The 22,723-nt window shown below is 37.5% G+C and overlaps 1 protein-coding gene across 1 annotated transcript in view; it reads left to right on the top strand.

Annotated features, from left to right (window-relative positions):
• The first annotated feature begins 3,678 nt into the window (after nucleotides 1-3,678).
• The window catches only part of MCMDC2 (minichromosome maintenance domain containing 2), a 37,271-nt gene continuing 18,226 nt past the window's right edge, over nucleotides 3,679-22,723 (top strand). The window contains exons 1-9 of the mRNA XM_006069530.4: nucleotides 3,679-5,139; nucleotides 5,232-5,362; nucleotides 5,441-5,500; nucleotides 7,565-7,760; nucleotides 8,913-9,035; nucleotides 9,154-9,258; nucleotides 11,604-11,729; nucleotides 14,473-14,710; nucleotides 22,020-22,225. Of these exons, the coding sequence (XP_006069592.3) occupies nucleotides 5,046-5,139; nucleotides 5,232-5,362; nucleotides 5,441-5,500; nucleotides 7,565-7,760; nucleotides 8,913-9,035; nucleotides 9,154-9,258; nucleotides 11,604-11,729; nucleotides 14,473-14,710; nucleotides 22,020-22,225 (1,279 nt within the window). The 5' untranslated portion in view covers nucleotides 3,679-5,045. The remainder of the gene's footprint in view (nucleotides 5,140-5,231; nucleotides 5,363-5,440; nucleotides 5,501-7,564; nucleotides 7,761-8,912; nucleotides 9,036-9,153; nucleotides 9,259-11,603; nucleotides 11,730-14,472; nucleotides 14,711-22,019; nucleotides 22,226-22,723) is intronic.

Raw genomic sequence — 22,723 nt, 5'->3', positions numbered from 1 at the left:
TAAATTTTCAAGCCTCCTATTGGGAGGCTTCTAATTCTTAACCTGCCACTGAGATTTTGTTTGTGATGTTCAGTGATCTCCTAAAACAATAAAATGCTGTAAGTATTTACAACAATGTAGCAATCAGAAGCAATGAAATTTTGACTCTAGATATTTTCATTTTCAGAGAATTTGCAACAGGCAGTAATGCACTTAATACTTAAAATTTTAAGTGTTTTTTTCTATGTCTAACATACTTTAAAGGATGTACTAAATACATAAAAACCTATTGGAAGATTTTGTTGGACTTGGTTGATTTAAAACTCCATTATTACTTTGCATGGAAATGAATCATTACAGTTAACTGATTAACCAAAACTTTTGTATATATATTAATAAATACCTTTCAGAAGAATTGATTCTACCTTAAAACAAGATCCATCAGCAGCCCATAGTCTAGTTCTTCTCATATGAAATAGTATTCATAACCACAGGATTTTAGTACAAGACAGTTTTAACAGACCTTTGCTGTTGCAGATTGATTTCTAGTTCAGCAAAACATTTTCTTCACCTCATCGCTCACATAGATGATATTTTCCCATAGGAACAAACAAAGTCTGTGGTGTTTTGTCAACCCTATTAAGTATTGAAAGGAGTGGCTTCTATTATTTCCCAAGGAAAGTGGTCCAGGCTTCCAACTCCTGGATCCCCCCAACCCAATGAAATACAGCAAGATTGATAACTGTTCAAAGTAATACTAACAGGGAAGGACTCAGCCCAAGCTTTGGTTTTTTGGTAACAGCTTTATTGAGATTTAATTCACATACCATAGAATTCACCTATTTAAAGTGTAAAATTCACTGGCTTTTAATTTATTCAGAGATGTGTAACTATCACCACAATTTTAGAACATTTTCATCACCTCAAAAAGAAACCTTATATGGGTCAGTTCAGTTCACTCAGTCGTGTCCAACTCTTTGCAACCCCATGGACTGCAGCACACCAGGCTTCCCTGTCTTATCGCCAACTCCTGGAGCTTGCTCAAACTCATGTCCATCGAGTTGGTTGATGCCACATCCAACCATCTCATCCTCTGTCATCCCCCTTTCCCTCTCCACCTATAGGGGTGGATAAACAAAATGTGGTATATACATACAATAGAATATTATTCAGCCTTTAAAAGGAAGTTCTGATATGCTATAATGTAGATGAACCTTGAATACATTTTGTTAAGTGAAATAAGCCAGTTACAAAGGACAAACACTGATTCCACTTACATGAGGTACCCAGAGTAGTCAAATTCATGGAGACAGAACCCAGCTTGCTCTCAGGGGCAGATGGGAAAGTAGAGAGCCAGGGAAATGGGGAATTACTGTTTAAGGGGGACAGAGTTTCAATTTGGGAAGGTGAAAAAGTTCTGGAGGTGGATGGTGGTGAGGTTTCACAATGTGAATGTACTCAACACCAGAGATCGGTACACTTAAAAACTGTTAAAATGGTGAGTTTTATGTGAATTACCACAGTTTAAAAAAAAGTTATACCCATTAGCAGTCACTCTCCATTTCCCCTTAAAGCCCCAAAAAACCACTAAACTATTATCTCACTCTCAGATTTGTTATTTCTGAACATTTCACATAAATGGAATCTTATATTTGGCCTTTCCTATGTAGCTTCTTTTGCTTTACATAGTGTTTCCAAGGTTTATCAATGTTGTGGCACATTTTAATACTCATTCTTTTGAGTATTAAAAGTCAGTTCAGTTGAACAGACATTCTTTTGAACTGACAACATCATGTTATATGGATATACCACATCTTATTTACGCATTTATCAGTTTCCACTTTTTGGCTACTTTAATACTACAAACATTCACATGTAAGTTCTTGTGTGAACATACGTTTTGCATTCTTTCTCATACTATCTATATATAATATGTATAATATGTGGCACGAAATTGTTGGGTCATATAGTAACTCTGTGGTCCTTTATCAGGGAATGTTTTCTGAACTGTTACACCATTTTGCATTCCCACCAGATTTTTATGTAAGCTTTTTAACAAACATGAACATCTTTGGCGGGTGAAAACCAACGGTTTTTTATCTTTCTCTCTGTTCTTTGCCTCGCAAGGAGCGAGCAAGAGCCGTTATATTAAAGAAGATGGAGTGCAGGTCAGACTAGGTGCTCTGGTGACTGGAAGGGGCAACCCCAGCAAGCTCTGCGCGACCAACGGCCCAGAGATGCGCGCATGCGCGCGAGGACATCGCTGGCTCCCGGGCTCCAGGTGGCGCGCGACAGGAGAGGTTCGGTGGGTGGAAGGGTGTCACACCCTGCTGGGCTGGGGTCCACAGGCACAGTCTACAGTGCCTCTGTGGGTGGAAGAGGTCCTGGAGCTCAGGATGTGAGGCCGGACTTGCTTCCATCCACTTTGTGAGGTGTTTTCGTGCTGACTCGGTCAGGAGAGGAGACCCGACCTGCGCCTGTTTCTAGTGAACCAACACTTGAGTTCTTTAGGCTGTGGGGAGACCTGTCACATTTTGTCCCTGTTGGCTTATTTAATGCTTTCCCAAAGGGTTCCATGTCTTTTCCTCCACGGTCTGCTTCCTTGATAATGCCAGTACTTCAGGACCTCCGCTTTACACCGGTGATACCCAGAGCGTTATCTCTGGTCTTTTTAAAATTACTGAAGGCCAAGCCCTAGTTTACGTCGCCCTAATTCTTCTGTCTGTCTGGACGTCCTCAGAACCGATCAAAGTCAGCATATCTGAAATGAATTTCACCTTGTCATTTCCCCACCCTTCCCCCGACTTTGGTATTCTATTAGAGCAGCAGCATCCACCCACACCAGTAAGACCGGCGTGAAATTTTTAAAAGTCTAGAATCCATCTCCTCCATTCTCTTTCATTCCTAATGCCCTAGGTTGGGCTACGCATCTCCGAAGAATAGAAACTGATCATAGAATTCCTCTATTCCAACCCCTCTTTCTACTCTGGCAGCAGGCACTGATGTCCAAAATAAAAATCTGACCATATTACTCCCCTGTTAAAAACTTTGATGATTTCCCTTTGTCTGTATAATCATTATGGACTTCCAAATTTTTCAACCCTGTTGAACTTCACCGAAACATTTCATTATTAGCAGTCTCCCATTATTCGGCCTCCAAATTATGGTCTGATGAAACACATGGAACGTTCTGAACACAACACTCACTTTGAGATCGTTTTATTTAGATTAGGGGCACTGAGAAATAAACTCTGAAGTTCCCCGCCTCCCTGCCGGCGCCCCCCTCACCCCCCACGCCCTCCATGTACCCCCACCCCCCCCACGCCCTCCATGTACCCCCCCCACGCCCTCCATGTACCCCCACCCCCCCCACGCCCTCCATGTACCCCCCCCACGCCCTCCATATACCCCCCACGCCCTCCATGTACCCCCACCCCCACCCCCACGCCCTCCATGTACCCCCACCCCCACCCCCACGCCCTCCATGTACCCCCCCACCCCCACGCCCTCCATGTACCCCCCCACGCCCTCCATGTACCCCCCCCACGCCCTCCATGTACCCCCACCCCCACCCCCACGCCCTCCATGTACCCCCACCCCCACCCCCACGCCCTCCATGTACCCCCCCCCCCCCCCACGCCCTCCATGTACCCCCCCCACGCCCTCCATGTACCCCCGCCCCCACCCCCACGCCCTCCATGTACTAGCCAAAAGGACAGTCTGGCTTTGGAAAATGAGCTGAACAAGTAGCAGGGGTGTGGAGTCAATAGAGTAGGCGTGAAAATTGGGAGAAGAGAGATTACCTCTATCCTTGAAAAACTTTTTCTTCTCTTCACCTCTCCTCCAATTACTGAAATCTCACTTAACAATCCGCCAGTTACTGAAATGTCACCTTTAAATGTCTATGACTCAACGATATTAAATCAAAATGTCCTAAAACAATAGAAAATATTATTACCCCTACACGAGGAAGACCCCAAGTTTAGTGAATTCTTTCATATACAGTTCCTTCTGTGCTGTCTAGTACATTAATATTTCTCTTATAGCACATAAATTGTACAGAATTTTAACTTTTTTACATGTCTGCTTTCCCTCACTGTACTCTTGGAACAATAGGGAACTTATTTTACTGATCTTTGTATCCCCAGTGCCTAGGACAGGATGATATCCATTAAATAGCAAATGCCCAATAAATATTTGATAATGAGTAAATGTGATAGTCATTATTTTTTACTTCTCTAAATTGGCACCTCATTGAAGGCAGAATTCAATCTTAATCATCTTATCCCTAGCACCTAAAAGAATTTTTGGCATATATTGTTTCCAATTTTTGTTTGCTATCTATCTTTAAATTAATTTTATGTATTCCACTCTCATTGCTATGGTTTAATGTTTTATGTTGGTCACTGATAAAAAATGTAAAGCCAAAAGAGGCCTTATCATCTAATACAACCCCTTAATTTCCTACAGGTGAAGATACTTAGCCAAGAGAGGTCAAGTGATTTCCCTACAGCAACTAGAAAACTCTGGATTTAGAACCAGGTTTTCAGATCCCTTAGGCTAGGACCTCATTATCTAATATTTTTTTCAACAAGTGTATTTTGGTATACTTACTCTGTAAAGAGACATTTTAGGATCCTGTTCTTAAATTTGCAATCTTGTGAAGAATTTCATAACCTAGTCTTGAATAAAATATCATTTGGCAAAAGAAGCCGAAGTGTGGTTTCCCTTTGGGTAGGATTTTTCTGCACTGCTCAGCTTGTGGGATCTCAGTTCCCTGCCCAGGGATTAAACCTGCGTCAAGGCAATGAAAGCTCAGAATCCGAACCACTAGGCTGCTAGGGAACTCCTAGGAATTTTTTTAAGTGGGAATTTTTACCTCATTTTATTTCACTCTCAGTTTTACCTTTAATAGTGTAAACAGTTTTATTTTATGTCCTTAAATGTAAATTTTATTTTATTTCTAGGTTTTCTTATATTTTCTATGAGTATCAGTCTCTGTAGTCTTCACTAGCAATTTTGATTTAAGCAGTTAGTAAAAGAGAAGAATCATTAACTAGAAGAAAATGTCAAATCTAAAAATGAAAGAGGCAGCCCTTATCTATCTTGACAGAAGTGGAGGCCTCCAGAAGTTCATAGATGATTGCAAATACTACAACGGTATGTTTAGCAAAGGTGACTTTATTTTAGAAACTTTAAAATAAAGCCCTACATATAACTAACCTCATTTTTAAATCTGTGTATTTTTACAGATTCAAAACAAAGTTATGCTGTCTATCGATTCAATGTTTTAATAAATCCCTCTGATATTGTTGAATTGGATGCTGAACTTGGAAATCACATTTTACACCAGCCTTTAAAAGCTGCTCAAGTTTTTCAATCAGTAAGTTAAAGAAAGAAATAATTTTATGCCACATGGAATCTTCCATAACTTCTTTGGTTTTCTTGTTTGAAATCACAGGTCTGTTATATTGCTGTTAAGACTCTCTCACTAATTGGACAGTTGCAGACTGAAACTCAAGTAAGTTTTAGTTAAATTGAACAAAGAAAACTAAGGTATAGTACTTTCAGGATAACTTGTAAACAAATATTTTTATATTAAAATATATTTTTTATTAAAACATTTTTTCAAAGTTCAGTGGACTACATACACATCTTTACTTCCTGCATTATCACTTATAACTTATCACTTATATTAAACATTTTAATAATAAAACATTTCAAACATACCCTAAAATAAAGAGAATAATACAATGAACCTCCATATTATCTATTGCTCAGATTTAATAGTTTGCAATATTTTGCCATACCTGCATCATCAGTTTTTTTCTGAAATATTTTAAGGCAAATCTTTAAAATACATTTGATATTTCACCCCTACATACTTTGGTAGGTATCAACCTCTAAAAATTGTGAACATTTTTCTTTTATAAGCACAATGACACTATTACCCCTTACAAAAAACAGTAATTTCTTAGTATCATCTAATATCCTGTCCAGCCCAGATTTAAATTTGCCCAATTGGGATTCTCAAGAATCTCTCACAGCTGATTTGTTCAAGTCAAAATCAAAACAAGATGTACACATTATAACTGGTGCTTTTATCTCACTATGTCTTTTTTGATCTAGAGGCATTTCCTTCCCCTCCCTTTTTATGCCATTGAATTTTTGAAGAAGCTAGTTAGTTGTCCTGTAAAATGTCTTATAATCTGGGCTTGTCTGATTATGTTAATGTGGTATTTAACTTATTCCCTAGACCCCATATTTCTGAAAAATAGCAGTTGCTTCTAAATATTATACTTGCTTAGATTCAAATTCAACTCATTTTGACAAGAATATATTATAGTGTCACATGTTTCATACTGCCCTACATTAGAAGTGCCCTCTCTGTGGTCCCACTTTTAGCAATGCCACAATTGATCAGTGGGTGCAGATGATGTCAGTCTGACCCCTCCAAAACACAGTCAGTTTTCACCTCAGTTTTTGTAGTCATTGATAATCATTGCCTGTGTGTGTGTTAGTTGTGTCCAACTCTTTGCGACTGCATGCCTGCCAGGCTCCTCTGTCCATGGGATTCTCTAGGCAAGAAGGCTGGAGCCAGTTGCCATTTCCTTCTCCAGGAGATCTTCCTGACAGAGGGATCGAACCCAGATCTCCTGAATCGTTGCCTAGATTCCGTTATTTCATTAGGAGTTGCAAAATTGTGATTTTCCAGATTTTAGAAAACTTTCAATGTTTATTAGCTAAAATTATCCTGCAAGAGAAGTTTTTCTCATCAACTGTTTAATTACCTTGCAATACAATTTGTACAGGAAAAGCAGAAGAAATGTTTGATTCTTTCCATTTATAAATTCTTGGAGTGATAAGTTGAAATATAGCAGCTTCCAATGATGAACAATATTTTTTGTTTGTTTTTCCATTTTTAAATTATGAGGAGCTATTAATACATGAATTTTTAAATATATCTGATATGTTTCAGTGAATCTTTGTCATTTTTTTTGATGTTTATATTCTCTAACTTTGGTCACTGGGGGCTTCTTAAAGTTTGTTCTTATTTCCTTTTGATACATTTCATTAGTGTCTTTTCTGCCCCAGACCTGAAACTAACCATTTTTCCTAAGGAGCTCTCGTTCCTTTCAGTGAGAATTTATATTTAGAGATCTGGGCATGAGAAGTATTTATTACTATGAGGTTGTCATTGTTTTATAAATAAGTTTTTCAGGGAATGGTGAGGAAATGTGTATATATATATATATATTTTTTTAACTTTTCCCTGATTTTATTTTATTTTTTAAATTTTAATTGCAAGATAATTTCTTTACAGAATTTTGTTATTTTCTACAGAAATATATGTTTTTAAAGAAAGATAATAGTTCATAATACTTTTAATTAAAATATCAGATTAAAAGGATTTTGCATTTTAATTTTACATTTAAATATCTTTTCTCTTAATGCTCAAAAGATTGGTTCCTAATACTAACAAATCATTCATTTGACTTACCCTACAAATATATTTACTATATTGTAATGCAAGTCCAATTGGATCTGCACTTTTTATTAATACTATTTTTTATGTTCTTATTAGATTAATATAGTGCTGAAGTTAACACATTTACCTCCTCTGCCAAGTTATTGTCTTGATCTTTGTGAGTTTCCACGTGATTATACATCTCAAAGATTTTATACAATGCAAGGAATTGTGATTGCAATGACAACTGTAACCAAGTATACACAAGGTGCAAGATTTCTTTGTTCAGATGAAGCATGCCCTCTTTCAAAAGGTAAATATTAAAATGTAAAATCAAAATAATTTATTGTTTAGTCTTAAATCATGTTTATAATTAGTTATGAAACATTCATAGCATAAAAAGGATGGGATAAAATTTAGTGTCTCCTAGGCTTCCCTGGTGGCTCAGATGGTAAAGAGTCTGTCTGCAGTCTGGGAGACCGGGGTTCAATCCCTGGGTCGGGAAGTTCCCCTGGAGAAGGAAATGGCAACCCACTCCAGTATCCTTGCTTGGAAAATCCCATGGATGGAGGAGCTTGGCAGGCTACAGTCCATACGGTAGCAAAGAGTCGGACTCCACTGAGCAACTTGACTTTCACTTTCAATGTTTACAAGGGCTTCCCTCATAGCTCAACTGGTAAAGAATCTGCCCGCCATGCGGGAGACCTGGGTTCGATCCCTGGGTTGGGAAGATCCCCTGGAGAAGGGAAAGGCTACCCACTCCAGTATTCTGGCTTGAAGAATTCCATGGAATATACAGTCCATGGGGTTGCAAAGAGTCGCACCCTGACTGAGTGACTTTCACAGTGTTTACAATTCTACTTTGTATAACCTTGAAATTCATTCTTTCTTCCCCACCTCTCCCCTGTAATTTAATAGGTATACTTGTGTTGCTGATGTACTTGTTCTCTCACACAATTTCATGACTGTTCATGGTGTTCCCTCTCCACATAATGTCCTCTCTCAACCCTTTGACTTAACTCCATTCAGTCTTTCTCCAGGACAACTTTTCCATTCATCCCCACCTCTCATTGGGTTGGTTGCCCCTCCTGTCTTCTCTCCGAACACTTTGTATTGAAATTGTCTGTTTTTGGTCACCACCTGTTGAAATTGTGTATTTAAATATCCATAAAACCAGTGCCTTAGCACAGGGCCTGGCAAAAAATAGCCATTGAACTGCTGTGAACTCACATCCAAACCCAATTTAATTATATGTTGAATTAGATTCATTTTAAAGGATTGAAAATGGCAGTCCACTCCAGTACTCTGGCCTGGAGAATCCCATGGAGGGAGGAGCCTGGTAGGCTACAGTCCATGCGGTTGCAAAGAGTCGGACACAACTGAGCAACTTCACTACACGACGAAAGGATTGAAAATAGAAAGCTAAATCTGAAGGCAAATTTATCTTAACTCTGTTTTCTTTCAGGATTTCAGTATATAAGAGTGCATGTACCTGGTGCTACAGAATCTGCAACAGTAAGAAATGACTTTTTGTGTAATCTATGTTCATCTTCACTTCAAGAAGACAGAAAATTTAGAGTACTTGGTGGTAAAATGCATTTCTGTTTTATAATTATAATTTTTAAAATAATGTCTGATATTTTAATGTAGAAATTAAATTGAATATATATCCTAATAACTAATTCTTTTTTGCTTTTTGCATTCAGATAAACAGATAGTTGAAATAATTACTGCAAAGTCACTTCATGCTTTTCAAGGATATTGTAACAACCAGCCATTTAGGTTTCAATCTCTTACAGTCTTCCTCAGAGGTAAGACCTGTTTGCACTAAAATGTACTTGACTTTATGCTTGCTATACATGGTATAAACATGGTATTTATACATGGTACTTGTATAGCTTGATAATCATAGGTCTTCTCTTTCTTAAATATTTTAGAGTCATATACAGCTAATGTACCAATTATTTATTCAGTCACACAACATTCACTTAAAAAGATATTAGCACATGCTATGAAGCACTATGTTAAATCTCAGGGTGACAGTTATTTACAGTAATAATCTCCCATTATTGTGTGTGTATGTCTTATGTAAGTATTGGAGTTAATGTTTTAAAATATAATGTTCATGAGGGTAGGACGTGAATTTTTACTGCACATAGTAAAAATTTAGTAAGTAAATTCATTCAATAAATGAATGAACTCCATGGGTTAAGACCTGTGAGTAGACAGATTCTACAATAAAGGAGGAAATCGTTATCAGTATCAATCACCCAGGGAAGAGTGAGTCTTCATTAAGAAGCCAGAATTGTGAAAATGAGGATGGGTTCAGCCTCTTTTCTTGGGCTAAAATTGGAAGAATTAAACTGTTTTTAAAGAGAGATTTTGGATGCAACCATGTGTGGGGAACTCAAGAGTTTGGAAAGTAGAGACTCAAACAAGAATTCTTTTCACCATGGCTTGACAAGGACAAGGCAGGCATGTAAGCCCAGATGACTATAATTTTTAATACCAAGTATTGTGTGCCAGACACTTTTACGTATATTAACTCATTTAATCAGAGCAACTCTCAACTCTTTCAATTGTTGTCTCCATTTACAGTGTGGAAATGGATGCACAGAGAAGTTAAATAACTTTTCCAAGGTTACACAGCTAGTACATGACATAGTCATGATTCAAACTCAGGCATTCTAGCTGCAAAGTCTATTATTTTAACTACTTAATTCTACTAAATACAAACCATACATTACAATATAGAAATATAAGTGACTATCCAACATATATTTTAGTAGAAAACCCTTTCTTCAAATAAACTTTTAATAGAACCCAAATGAATTTTTTAAAATTAAACTAATAAAAGGAGGCCTTTGGGATTATCAGAAGAGATACCCAGACTTCCCAGTCTCATAGCCTTTCTCTTGATCCTTTTTTGACCTCAGGATACGTTCACCAAACTCTAAGAGTCCAGGGAACAGCTGAAAAATGATTTGTTTAATTTTCCTCAGGGGTTTGAGGGGGTAGGGGAAGAGGGAATGTTGGTTTGTTTATTTGGTTTGGGGTTTTTATTTTCTTAAGTCTTGGGCCTGATTCTTCCCAGGGTTTACCAATATACTCTTTGGAGCTAGAGAGAGAGAGAGAGAACAGAGAGGGAGAAACAGAGATCACTGTTTACTCACAGAGGGAGGTTAATCCTTGCTCCTGCTTGTAAGCCTTTCTTTCACAGCTTTACAACCATCCAAATTCTAACTGTGTAATGGAGGATCAAGATTTTTTAGTTTTTCAGAATAAATTTTGAACTTGTGCAAAGGCTTTGCTCAATCCATAAAGGTGAGAGGAACCTAGTAAAGTGTCTTGTGGGTAGACTTTAGACAGGAGCAGACCCAGACAGGAATTTCAATTCGGCTACTTAACTACTTGGGCTTCCCTGGTAGCTCAGATGGTAAGAATCTACGTGCAATGCTGGAGACCTGGGTTCAATCCCTGGGTTGGGAAGATCCCCTGGAGGAGGGCATGGCAGCCCACTCCAGTATTCTTGCCTGGAGAATCCCCGTGGACAAAGGAGCCTGGCAGGCTACAGTCCATGGGGTCACAAAGAGTCGGACATGACTGAATGAATAAGCAGTTAACTACTTTAGCCTTGTATAAGTCACTTAACCTCTTGGTTTCTTTCTATATAAAATGGGGATAACAATATTTGTCTTAAAGTTTATAATTACATAGTGTGTTTAAAAGCACCTTGCCTATATTATAGACAGTACATAATACTTTTAAAAATAATTTTCTTCCCAAATAAAATTATTACTTATAAAGTCTTTTATTAACATTTTTGTTATTTAATGGAAACATGTTTCATTTAAACGGAGTTGTCCTGTTTTGACTCTTGACTATATTATAGGAGACTGTTTAGTTGCTATGCCACATACTTCTTAAAGTTAATTCATCACTGGCTCAAAATGATGTATCAAAATTTATCAGCAATAAAAGTACCTCAATTTACATTATTCATGTCACTCAGTATGCATGTTATACTAAACAAAAGTAAATATTTAACAGCTAACTGAACTATTAAATTGTTACTGGTTTTAGATCTTTGAACCATATCATCAGTAAAAGTTTCATTCAGTAAACACATATTTTCTTTTGTCTTTAATAATTTTAGATGAATCAGTGAATAAAATGAATATAGGAAATGAGTATAAGGTTATTGGAATTCCAACCTGTGTAAAAACATCACAAACTGCTGTCTGTGTAGAAGCAAATAGTATCACTTTTTGCATTCCAAAAGGTAAGGAAAATGTTAATATCATTTTTAACAATACTTGCAAGTTTAAATCCATTCGTTCAGGAGACAAGTATTGGCTGCCTGTGTGCTGGACACTCTTCAAAACACTAGGGATAGAGTTGTGATCAGGACAGTCAAGATTCCCACCCTTAAATCATATGGTAGATAGTGAATAAATCTAAACTAATTAATAAGACAATTTCAGATAATAAATGCTATGAAAGAAATAAAGCAGGATAATGTGGAAACTTGCCCCTAGGAATGATTCTTTTCTTTTGGCTAAACTCTATTTAGAGTTTTTTAAAAAGTAATTACCAATGAGAAGAATGTTTTAAGATGCCAGGGGTTAAAGAGTAGTCTAAAAGTTTTTCTTACCTTTGTTTTCTAGCTAAGGCAATGCTAAGTAACTTGTGGTTGAGAAAAAGAGCTGGATAAAATAGCATCCTTTTCCTCATCTGAGTTTTTAGCCAATCGAGAAATAAGACAAGAGGCAAAGGCAGCTGGGGGCCAAAATATCTGCTTTATTACTGATAATTTTCTTCCAACTTAATTAAGCACTAAGTAAACAAAAGTGAAGAGCAGATCTACTCTTTTAATTTGGCAAACAAATATCTAAATGTAAGACATGCTAGTTAAATCTCGGATAATAGATTTTTTTTTTTTTAATCACTATATAGCTTTTGAACTGTGGTATTGGAGAAGACTCTTGAGAGTCGCTTGGACTGCAAGGAGATCCAATCAGTCTATACTAAAGGAAATCATTCCTGAATATTCATTGGAAGGACCAATGGTGAAGCTGAAACTCCAATACTTTGGCCACCTGATGCGAAGAGTTGACTCATTTGAAAAGACCCTGATGCTGGGAAAGATTGAAGGCAGGAGGAGAAGGGGAAGACAGAGGATGAGATGGCTGACAGAGAGGCAGGCGTGCTGCAGTCCATGAGGTCGCAAAGAGTTGGACACAACCGAATGACTGAACTGAACTGAACTGAGATAGCTATCTAGAATAACAGAGGCCCATATTGAATTTAGGGCTTCCCTGATGGCTTAGATGGTAAAGAATCTGCCTGCAATGTGGGAGACCTGTGTTCGATCCCTCAGTGAGGAAGATCCCCTGGAAAAGGGAATGGCTACTCACTCCAGTATTCTTGCCTGGAGAATTCCATGGACAGAGGAGCCTGGAGGGCTATATAGTCTATATATAGACCTATATATAGGTCACAAAGAGTTGCTCACTACTGAGCAACTAGCACTTTCACTTTCTTTCAATTTGAATTTAAATACAATGGATTCTAGACACCTCTGCTTATTTTGAAGATAAAAACTTATTAAAAGAATAAAAATATTGAAGAAAGAAAGCATTAATGAACTAGACATTTTAAAGATCCTTTCAGTATTTTCTGCTATGAAATGTTTTAAAATTTACTGATTTGGTAGCAGAACATGACTTATATGTAGGTGAAGTGTGCTTTCTCCTGCTAAACTCTAGAATTAGGCAGATTTAACCACCTAAATGTGACAAGACCTACCCTAGGTAGGCCTCCCTTAGTCCATGGACATGGCTGAATAGAAGAAATCATTGCTCCATGATGACAGCCCAAGAGGAAAGAGAAAGGGACTGAGTAATATGTGCACAGCTCTTCCCAAACTGACCCGTTGGATTAAATTGCTCATCCCTTTCAGGAGTTGGACAAAATAAGGGAATGGAGAAGATCTAGAATGTTACAGTCTATGTTAAAGTTGCTACTGCTAAGTCACTTCAGTCGTGTCCGACTCTGTGCGACCCCATAGACATCAGCCCACCAGGCTCCCCCGTCCCTGGGATTCTCCAGGCAAGAACGCTGGAGTGGGTTGCCATTTCCTTCTCCAATTCATGAAAGTGAAAAGTGAAAGTGAAGTCGCTCAGTCGTGTTCGACTCTTAGCGACCCCATGGACTGCAGCCCACCAGGCTCCTCCATCCAAGGGATTTTCCAGGCAAGAGTACTGGAGTGGGGTGCCATTGCCTTCTCCGCTATGATAAAGTAGTAGGGTATAAATCTTCCCTTTTAACAGAAGCATTCAAATGTATCCCGTTCTGCTTTTTCAGTTCAGTTCAGTTCAGTTCAGTCACTCAGTTGTGTCTGGCTCTTTGCGACCCCATGGACTGCAGTACACCAGGGTTCCTTGTCCACTACCAACTCCTGGAGCTTACTCAGACTCATGTCCATCGAGTCGGTGATGCCATCCAACCATCTCATCCTGTGTCATCCCTTTCTCCTTCTGCCTTCAATCTTTTCTAGCATGAGGGTCTTTTCAAATGAGTCAGTTCTTCACATCAGGTGGCCAGCCAAAGTGCTGGAGTTTCAACTTCAGCATCAGTCCTTCCAAAGAATATTCAGGACTGATTTTAGCCCTCACTAAAGCAGAATATTCAGTTCTGCTTTTTAGCCCTCACTAAATGTGATACTGTTTCAAACACAGAAATATAAAGGAAACACTGTGATACAGGAGCCTCATGATTTGACTTTGCTGACATAGGTCTTAAAAGAAAAAATTAGGAATTTACTTGCAACCCACAAGCAATGTATGTGGGCACACAGGGTGTGCATCCTTTTATTATGTTCCTTGGGTAGAAATGATAGACCAGAGTGACCTCCAATCATAATTTATTATCGTTGTAATAATTTGAATGTGGCACATCTAGTCTGTATACCATTTGCTTGTTTTAAAGCCCTTTTTAATATGTGTATTAATATTTACTTTCAGTTCCTTCAGGAATTAGTGACAATTTCAGGTGTCTCCTCTCTCTGACTTCCAGCTCATGCTGGAAGTTTACAGCCATACTTGCCAACATCTTTGCATCACAGATTGTTCCTCCTGGGACTTACAATTTGCTCAAGCTCTGTTTGCTAATGAGTCTAGTACAGACAAGTGACCGTAACAAGGAACTGGAAAATTTCTTGGATATTTTAATCGTAACAAGTGATACTCTACTCATAGACAGGTAAAATATATGCCATTACAAATTGATCACAGCTTTGCATAAATCTTTTCCATAAAGATTATTATAAGACAGATATTTAGAATTTATCTGATAGAAATTGCTCCCCACTAGCAAGTACTCTTTTTAAAAAGTTTACTTAAATGTTCAAAAAAGCTAGGAATGAACTTCATATATTAATATAGTATGTGCAATTATAAGGCAAAAACAAATTTATAGAATGAAATTTAAATTAAAAAAATAAAAGTCCAATTAGCTCTAACTTAATTGGACAGATGATGTTTTGCTAAAATTAAAGTTAAATCATAACATAAATATGGTGCTAACTGCCACGGATTGCACCAATTTAATCTTCCACTAATAAGCATGAGAATATTTGTTTAACAGTCTCACCAATACTGGGTATTATTAGACTTTTAAATTTGGCCCTCTGATGGGTGGAAACTGGTATTTTATTTTAATTTTCATTTCTTTAACTAGAAGTAAGCTTTAGCATCATTTAGAATTTATTAAACACTTTTTATTATTTTTCTATGACACTGTGACCATTGTCCATTTTTAAATTAATCTGCTTATTTCTTGTTGATTTGTGATACCTCTGCAAATTAAAGCCCTTGTCTCTCTTTCTGTTTGTCGTTAACCTTTTCCTGTAGTATTTGGGGCTGTATGAGAGATTTGGTGTTTTGTTTTTTAGGTAAGAGTTACATAAAGTGAAGTAATAAGATCTTAAGTATGCAATTTGATGAATCTTGACAGATACGTGCATTCCTATAGCTATCACCTCAATAAGATATGAAACATTTCCATTTTTCATCACTTTGGAAAGTTCCTTTATTCTCTTAGTTAATTCCTATTTCCACAGGTGATTTCTGTCGCCATAAGTTAATTTTCCTGTTCTTGAATTTTGTATAAATAGAATCACACAATGCATCCTCTTTAGGATCTAATCTCTTTTGCTCAGCATGTTTTTGAGATTGGCCCTGTTGTGTGCATGTCAGAGTTCACTTGTTTTTATTGATGAGTCGTGTTCCATTATATAAATGTCCCAGAATTTGTTTCTCCATTTCCCTAGTGATGGACATTTGGGTTTTGCATGTTTTGACTATATAAATAAAGCTGTAATAAACATCTCTTGTACAAGTCTTTTTGTAGATTTGTGCTTTCATTATCTTGAATAAATATCTAGGAGTGGAATTGCTGTGTCATAAGATAGGTGTATGTAACTTTATAAGAAACTGCCAAACAGTTTTTCAAAGTGATTGTGCAATTTTACATTCCAGCCAATGAGGTAAGGTTCCAGATGTTTCTCTCCTCATGCACATCCAGTATTGTCAGTCTTTCTCAATTTAGCCATACTAGTGTGTGTGAAATGGTATCTCATTACATTTATAAGTTGCATTTCCCTGATGACTACTGATCTGAAATCTTCTTCATGTACTTATTTGCTACTCATCTTATGTTATGAAGTGTCAAGTTGTTTGCTGACTTTTAAATGGAGTTCTGAATGCACATCGATTGTCACATGTATCACAAAACTTTTCTTCCAGGTACAAAAATAGTTTGCGTTTTTTTTCTTAATGATATATTTGATGAGCAGACCTCTTAGTTTTGATTATTATTTTATTTTATGTTTAGTGTTTTCTGGTTTCTGTTTAATAAGTCTCTGCCTACCTCAAGGTCATGAAGATATTCTTCTGTGTTTTCTTCTAGGAGCATATAGGTTTAACTTTTACAATAGATTTGTTATCTATTCCAAGTCAGTTTCTGTATATACCTTGTATATATGTGAGGTAGGAGTCAAGATTAATGTTTTTCCTATGATTTATCAAACTTTTCCCTACTATTTGTTGAAAAGACTTTCCTTTCCCCATTGAATTGCTGTGGTACCAGTATTGAAAATCTGGTAAACTGGTTATATGGTTATAAATTTAGGTACACAGTTTAACTGGGTATACATCTATTTGAACTTTCTTTTGTGCTATTTTGACTTGTTTGTCTATGATAATGCCTCACATTCTTGATTGTTGAAGCTCTATATTAAGGTTTGAATCAGGTAGTGCAACTTTATTCTTCATTTTTAAGATTTGTTTTCACTATTTTAGGTGCTTTGCATTTTCTTAAAAGGTTTAGAATCCATATGTTATTACCAACCTCCATCACACCAAAAAAGCCTTTAATAATTTTGATTGGAACTGCTTTTAACTTATAAATCAATTTTGGGGAGAATTTACGTCTTAACAATGTTCATTCTTCCAATCCATGAATATGGTATATATCTCCATTTATTTAAATCTTAATTTCTTTCAGTAAATTGCAAAGGTCATGTACATAATTTGTTGATTACCAAGTATTTGGTATTTTTGATGTTGTTAAGCTGGAGACCCAGTTTCCCCCTCAGTCTGTCCCATCAGGAAGCTTCCATAAGCCTCTTATCCTTCTCTATCGGAGGCAGACAGACTGAAAACCACAATCACAGAAAACTAACCAATCTAATCACATGGACCACAGCCTTGTCTAACTCAATGAAACTATGAGCCATGCCGTGTAGGGCCACCCAAGACAGATGGGTCATGGTGGAGAGTTCTGACAGAATGTGGTCCAATGGAGAAGGGAATGGCAAACCACTTCAGTATTCTTGCCTTGAGAACCCATGAATAGTACAAAAAGGCAAAAAGATAGGACACTGAAACATCAACTCCCCAGGTTGGTAGGTGCCCAGTATGCTACTGGAGATCAGTGGATAAATAACTCCAGAAAGAATGAAGAGACAGAGAAAGTAAAAACAACATCCATTTGTGGATGGAACATCCACATTGTGGATGGAACCAAGGTCCGTTGCTATACAGAGCAATATTGCATAGGAACCTGGAATGTTAGGTCCATGAGTCAAGGCAAATTGGAAGTGGTCAAACAGGAGGTGGCAAGAGTGAACATCGACATTTTATAAATTGGCAAACTAAAATGGACTGGAACGGGAGAATTTAACTCAGATGACCATTATATCTACTACTGTGAGCAAGAATCTCTTAGAAGAAATGGAGTAGCCATCATAGTCAACAAAAGAGTCCAAAATGCAGTACTTGGATGCAATATCAAAAACAACAGAATGATCTCTGTTCGTTTCAGAGGCAAACCATTCAATATCACAGTAATCCAAGTCTATGCCTCGACCAGTAATGCTGAAGAAGCTGAAGTTAACGGTTCTATGAAGACTTTCAAGACCTTTTAGAACTAACACCCAAAAAAGATGTCCTTTTCGTTATAGGGGACTGGAATACAAAAGTAGGAAGTCAAGAAACACCTGGAATAACAGGGAAATTTGGCCTTGGAGTACAGAATGAAGCAGGGCGAAGGCTAATAGAGTTCTGCCAAGGGAACACACTGGTCATAGCAAACACCCTCTTCCAACAACACAAGAGAAGACTCTACACATGGACATCACTGGATGGTCAACACCGAAATTAGATTGATTATATTCTTTCAGCCAAAGATGGAGAAGACAGCAAAAACAAGACCAGGAGCTGACTGTGGCTCAGATCATGAGTCCTTATTGCCAAATTCAGACTTAAATTGATGAAAGTAGAGAAAACCACTAGACCATTTAGGTATGACCTAAATCAAATCCCAAACTATTATACAGTGGAAGTGAGAAATAGATTTAAAGGACTAGATCTAATACAGTGCCTGATGAACTATGGATAGAAGTTCGTGACATTGTACAGGAGACAGGGAGCAAGACCAACCCAAGAAAAAGAAATGCAAAAAAGCAAAATGGCTCTCTGAGGAGGCCTTACAAATAGCTGTGAAAAGAGAAGCAAAAAGCAAAGGAGAAAAGGAAAGATATACCCATTTGAATGCAGAGTTCCAAAGAAGAGCAAACAGAGATAAGAAAGCCTTCCTCAGTGATCATTGCAAAGAAATAGAGGAAAACAATAGAATGTGAAAGACTAGAGATCTCTTCAAGAAAATCAGAGATACCAAGGGAACAATTCTTGCAAAGATGGGCTCAATAAAGGACAGAAATCGTATGGACCTAACAGAAGCAGAAGATATTACGAAGAGGTGGCAAGAATACACAGAAGAACTGTATAAAAAAGATCTTCATGACCCAGATAATCACAATGGTGTGATCACTCACCTAGAGCCAGACATCCTGGAATGTGAAGTCAAATGGGCCTTAGGAAGCATCACTATGAACAAAGCTAGTGGAGGTGATGAATGCCAGTTGAGCTATTTTAAATCCTGAAAGATGATGCTGTGAAAGTGCTGCACTCAATATGCCAGCAAATTTGGAAAACTCAGCAGTGGCCACAGGACTGGAAAAGGTCAGTTTTCATTCCAATCCCAAAGAAAGGCAATGCCAAAGAATGCTCAAACTACTGCACAATTGCACTCATCTCACACACTAGTAAAGTAATGCTCAAAATTCTCCAAGCCAGGCTTCAGCAATACGTGAACCGTGAACTTCCAGATGTTCAAGCTGGTTTTAGAAAAGGCAGAGGAACCAGAGACCAAATTGCCAACATCCGCTGGATCATCGAAAAAGCCAGAGAGTTCAAAAAAAAACATCTATTTCTGCTTTATTGACTATGCCAAAGCCTTTGACTGTGTGGACCACAATAAACTGTAGAAAATTCTGAAAGAGATGGGCATACCAGACCACCTGACCTGCCTCTTGAGAAACCTGTATGCAGGTCAGGAAGCAACAGTTAGAACTGGACATGGAATAGCAGACTGCTTCCAAATAGCAAAAGGAGTGCATCAAGGCTGTATATTGTCACCCTGCTTCTTTAACTTATATGCAGAGTACATCATGAGAAATGCTGGGCTGGATGAAGCACAAGCTGGAATCAAGATTGCCGGGAGAAATATCAATAACCTCAGATATGCAGATGACACCACCCTTAATGGCAGAAAGTGAAGAGAAACTAAAGAGCCTCTTGATGAAAATGAAAGATGAGAGTGAAAAAGTTGGCTTAAAGCTCAACATTCAGAAGACAAAGATCATGGCATCCGGTCCCGTCACTTCATGGCACATAGATGGAGAAACAGTGGAAACAGTGTCAGACTTTATTTTGGGGCTCCAAAATCACTGCAGATGGTGATTGCAGCCATGAAATTAAAAGACGCTTACTCCTTGGAAGGAAAGTTATGACCAATCTAGATAGCATATTAAAAAGCAGAGACATTACTTTGTCAACAAAGGTCCATCTCGTCAAGGCTATGGTTTTTCCAGTGGTCATGTATGCATGTGAGAGTTTGACTATAAAGAAAGCTGAGCGCTGAAGAATTGATGTTTCTGAACTGTGGTGTTGGAGAAGACTCTTGAGAATCCCTTGGACTGCAAGGAGATCCAACCAGTCCATCCTAAAGGAAATCAGTCCTGAATATTCATTGGAGGGGCTGATTCTGAAGCTGAAAGTCCAATACTTTGGCCACCTGATGCAAAGAACTGACTTATTGGAAAAAACCCTGATGCTGGGGAAGATTGAAGGCAGGAAGACAAGGGGAAGACAGAGTCTGAGATGGCTGGATGGCATCACCGACTCAATGGGCATGCTTTTGAGTAAACTCCAGGCATTGGTGATGGACAGGAAGGCCTGATGTGCTGCAGTCCGTGGGGTTGCAGAGAGTCAGGTATGACTGAGCAATTGAACTGAACTGAACTGTACTGATGCTGTTAAAGTGGTAGTGCTTTGTTAATTTTATTTTTAAGTATTTGCTTTGAATATATAGAGATAGCATTGATTTTTGTATTTGTGTCTTATTCTCTGTGACCTTATATCAGTAGTCAAAAATTTCCTCAGTTAATTCCAATGATTTGCCAATTTTGAGTCCCATTGTTCCATACAGTTAGGTTCTCAGCCTGACTGCCTGTTAGAATCATCTGGAAAAATATTTTTTAAAATATTTATGCATGTGGCTCACCCCCAAAGATTATAATTTATATTGTGTGGAGTATGGCTTAGCATTGGAATTTTTTAAACACCCCAAGCAATTTTTTTGTTAAAGTATCTTAGAATAATAACCTTTAGGCCCATCTATGTTTTCACAAATGTCAAGATTTCATTGTTTTTATGGCTGAGTAATATTCCATTATATATATATGTATATATACACACCACATCTCTTTATCCACTCATCTATTGATGGACACTTAGATTGTTTCTATATCTTGGCTATTGTAAATAAATGCTGAAATGAACATGGAGGTGCATATATCTTTTCCAATTAATGTTTTTGTTTTCTTTGGATTAATGCCCAGAAGTGGAATTGCTGGATCATATGATAACTCTGTTGAGGAATTTCCACACTGCTCTCCATAAAAAGCTATATCAATATATGTTCCTACCAACAGTGCATAAGGGGTCACTTTATTCACATTCTTGCCAACAATTGGTTTTTGGGTTTGTGTGTATTTGATAACTGTCATTCTGATAGGTGTGTTGTGATATCTCATTGTGTTTTTGATTTGCATTCCCCTGATGATTTTTTATGTTGACCATCTTTTCACATGACTGTTGACTCCCCAAGTGATTTTAAAGTGAACTAGGGTTGAGAACCACTGCCCTATAGACTTGCAAATTTTCCTTCTACATCTTACCCATTTTACATATCTTCAAATTAACATCTAAATTCCCTGGAATGACACATATTCTAGACATTTTATAGTGTCTTACCTGTCCATTCTTAAGAGATCTGCTTCACCCTCTTTTGCATTGTATGTGTGTGTCTGGTCATCATAGCAGATCACACCAGCAAGCTATGATTTCTGCAGCAAGGATTTAAAAGCTAAGCTAAGTTAATCATATTCTTTTCTTATAATTTAAATTTGAGAAACGAAGAGGCTTGAGGCAATTGGCAAAGATATTAGAAAGCACAACAGGATGTATCAAAAGTTATGTTGATACATAGGTAGCAGGGGTAGTCATGATGAACTATTTGCAAAACCTAAATGCAGAAGTTTTGAATAAATGAAAGAAAGCAGGTCATCAAAAGAGAAAGCCTTGGTTCAAATGTCATCTCTCTATAGTTTTCTTTGATTTTTTTCCAGGAAGAAATAAATCTTTTATGGATGTCCTCACAGCATTATTTTAGTACTCATCATATCGTATTTTACTTTTTTGTTTTCATCTCTCTAAGGTGTGAGCTTTCCAAGTTGAGGACCAATCTCATATATGTTTTTATCCCTAGCACTGGTGCTCAATAAACATTAAATCAAATTAAATCTAATTGTATAGCTATTATACATTATGGCTTCTGAAAGTCAAATATTAAATAGTAGTAATTAATGATTTATTTTTTCCCTTAGGCTTTTGAATTTTAGTATAAACCTTGTGCCCCGTGGTATACGTCATTCAGTCTCTACTGAAATTTTCCCTACTCTATCCAGGAATAAGTATGGAACTGGAGCAGTTAGCATTCAAGCTGGCAGTGCTTTGCTAGCTAAAGGTGGTATCTGCTTTATAGGAGACTTGGCTTCACACAAAAAAGATAAACTTGAACAGCTTCAGTCAGGTAAACAATATTTCTTCAAATTAATTTTTACCTATTTAACTTTTCCATCAGTGTCATGGAGTTGATTGTGCTAAATCACTTCAATTATGTTTGACTCTATGAGACCCTATGGACTGTAGCCCTCCAGGCTTCTCTGTCCACAGGATTCTCCAGGCAAGAATACTAGAGTGAGTTACTGTGCCCTCCTTCAGGGGATCTTCCCGACCCGGTGATTGGACCCAGGTTTCCTGCATTGCAGGTGATTCTTTACTATCTGAACCACCAGGGAAGCCTAGGACTTACCTAACAATAGAGATTATGTTGTACACATTTTAGAAATAGAGAAATTATATTAAATGACACTTCTCATTTTACCTTGATAAATAAAAACAGGAATTTAATGTGTAAATGTACTGTTTAAGCCTTTGCTCTCAGTTGTAACACATGAATTTGTATTAGTTAGAGTTAGTCGTTCAGTTGTATCCAACTCTTCGTGATCCCATGGACTGTAGCCCACCA

The sequence above is a fragment of the Bubalus bubalis genome, chromosome 15, assembly GCF_019923935.1.
Source record: "Bubalus bubalis isolate 160015118507 breed Murrah chromosome 15, NDDB_SH_1, whole genome shotgun sequence".
NCBI classification, from domain to species: Eukaryota; Metazoa; Chordata; class Mammalia; order Artiodactyla; family Bovidae; genus Bubalus; species Bubalus bubalis.
Note: the sequence above shows the minus strand (reverse complement) of the source record. Positions and strands in the feature narration are given on the sequence as shown.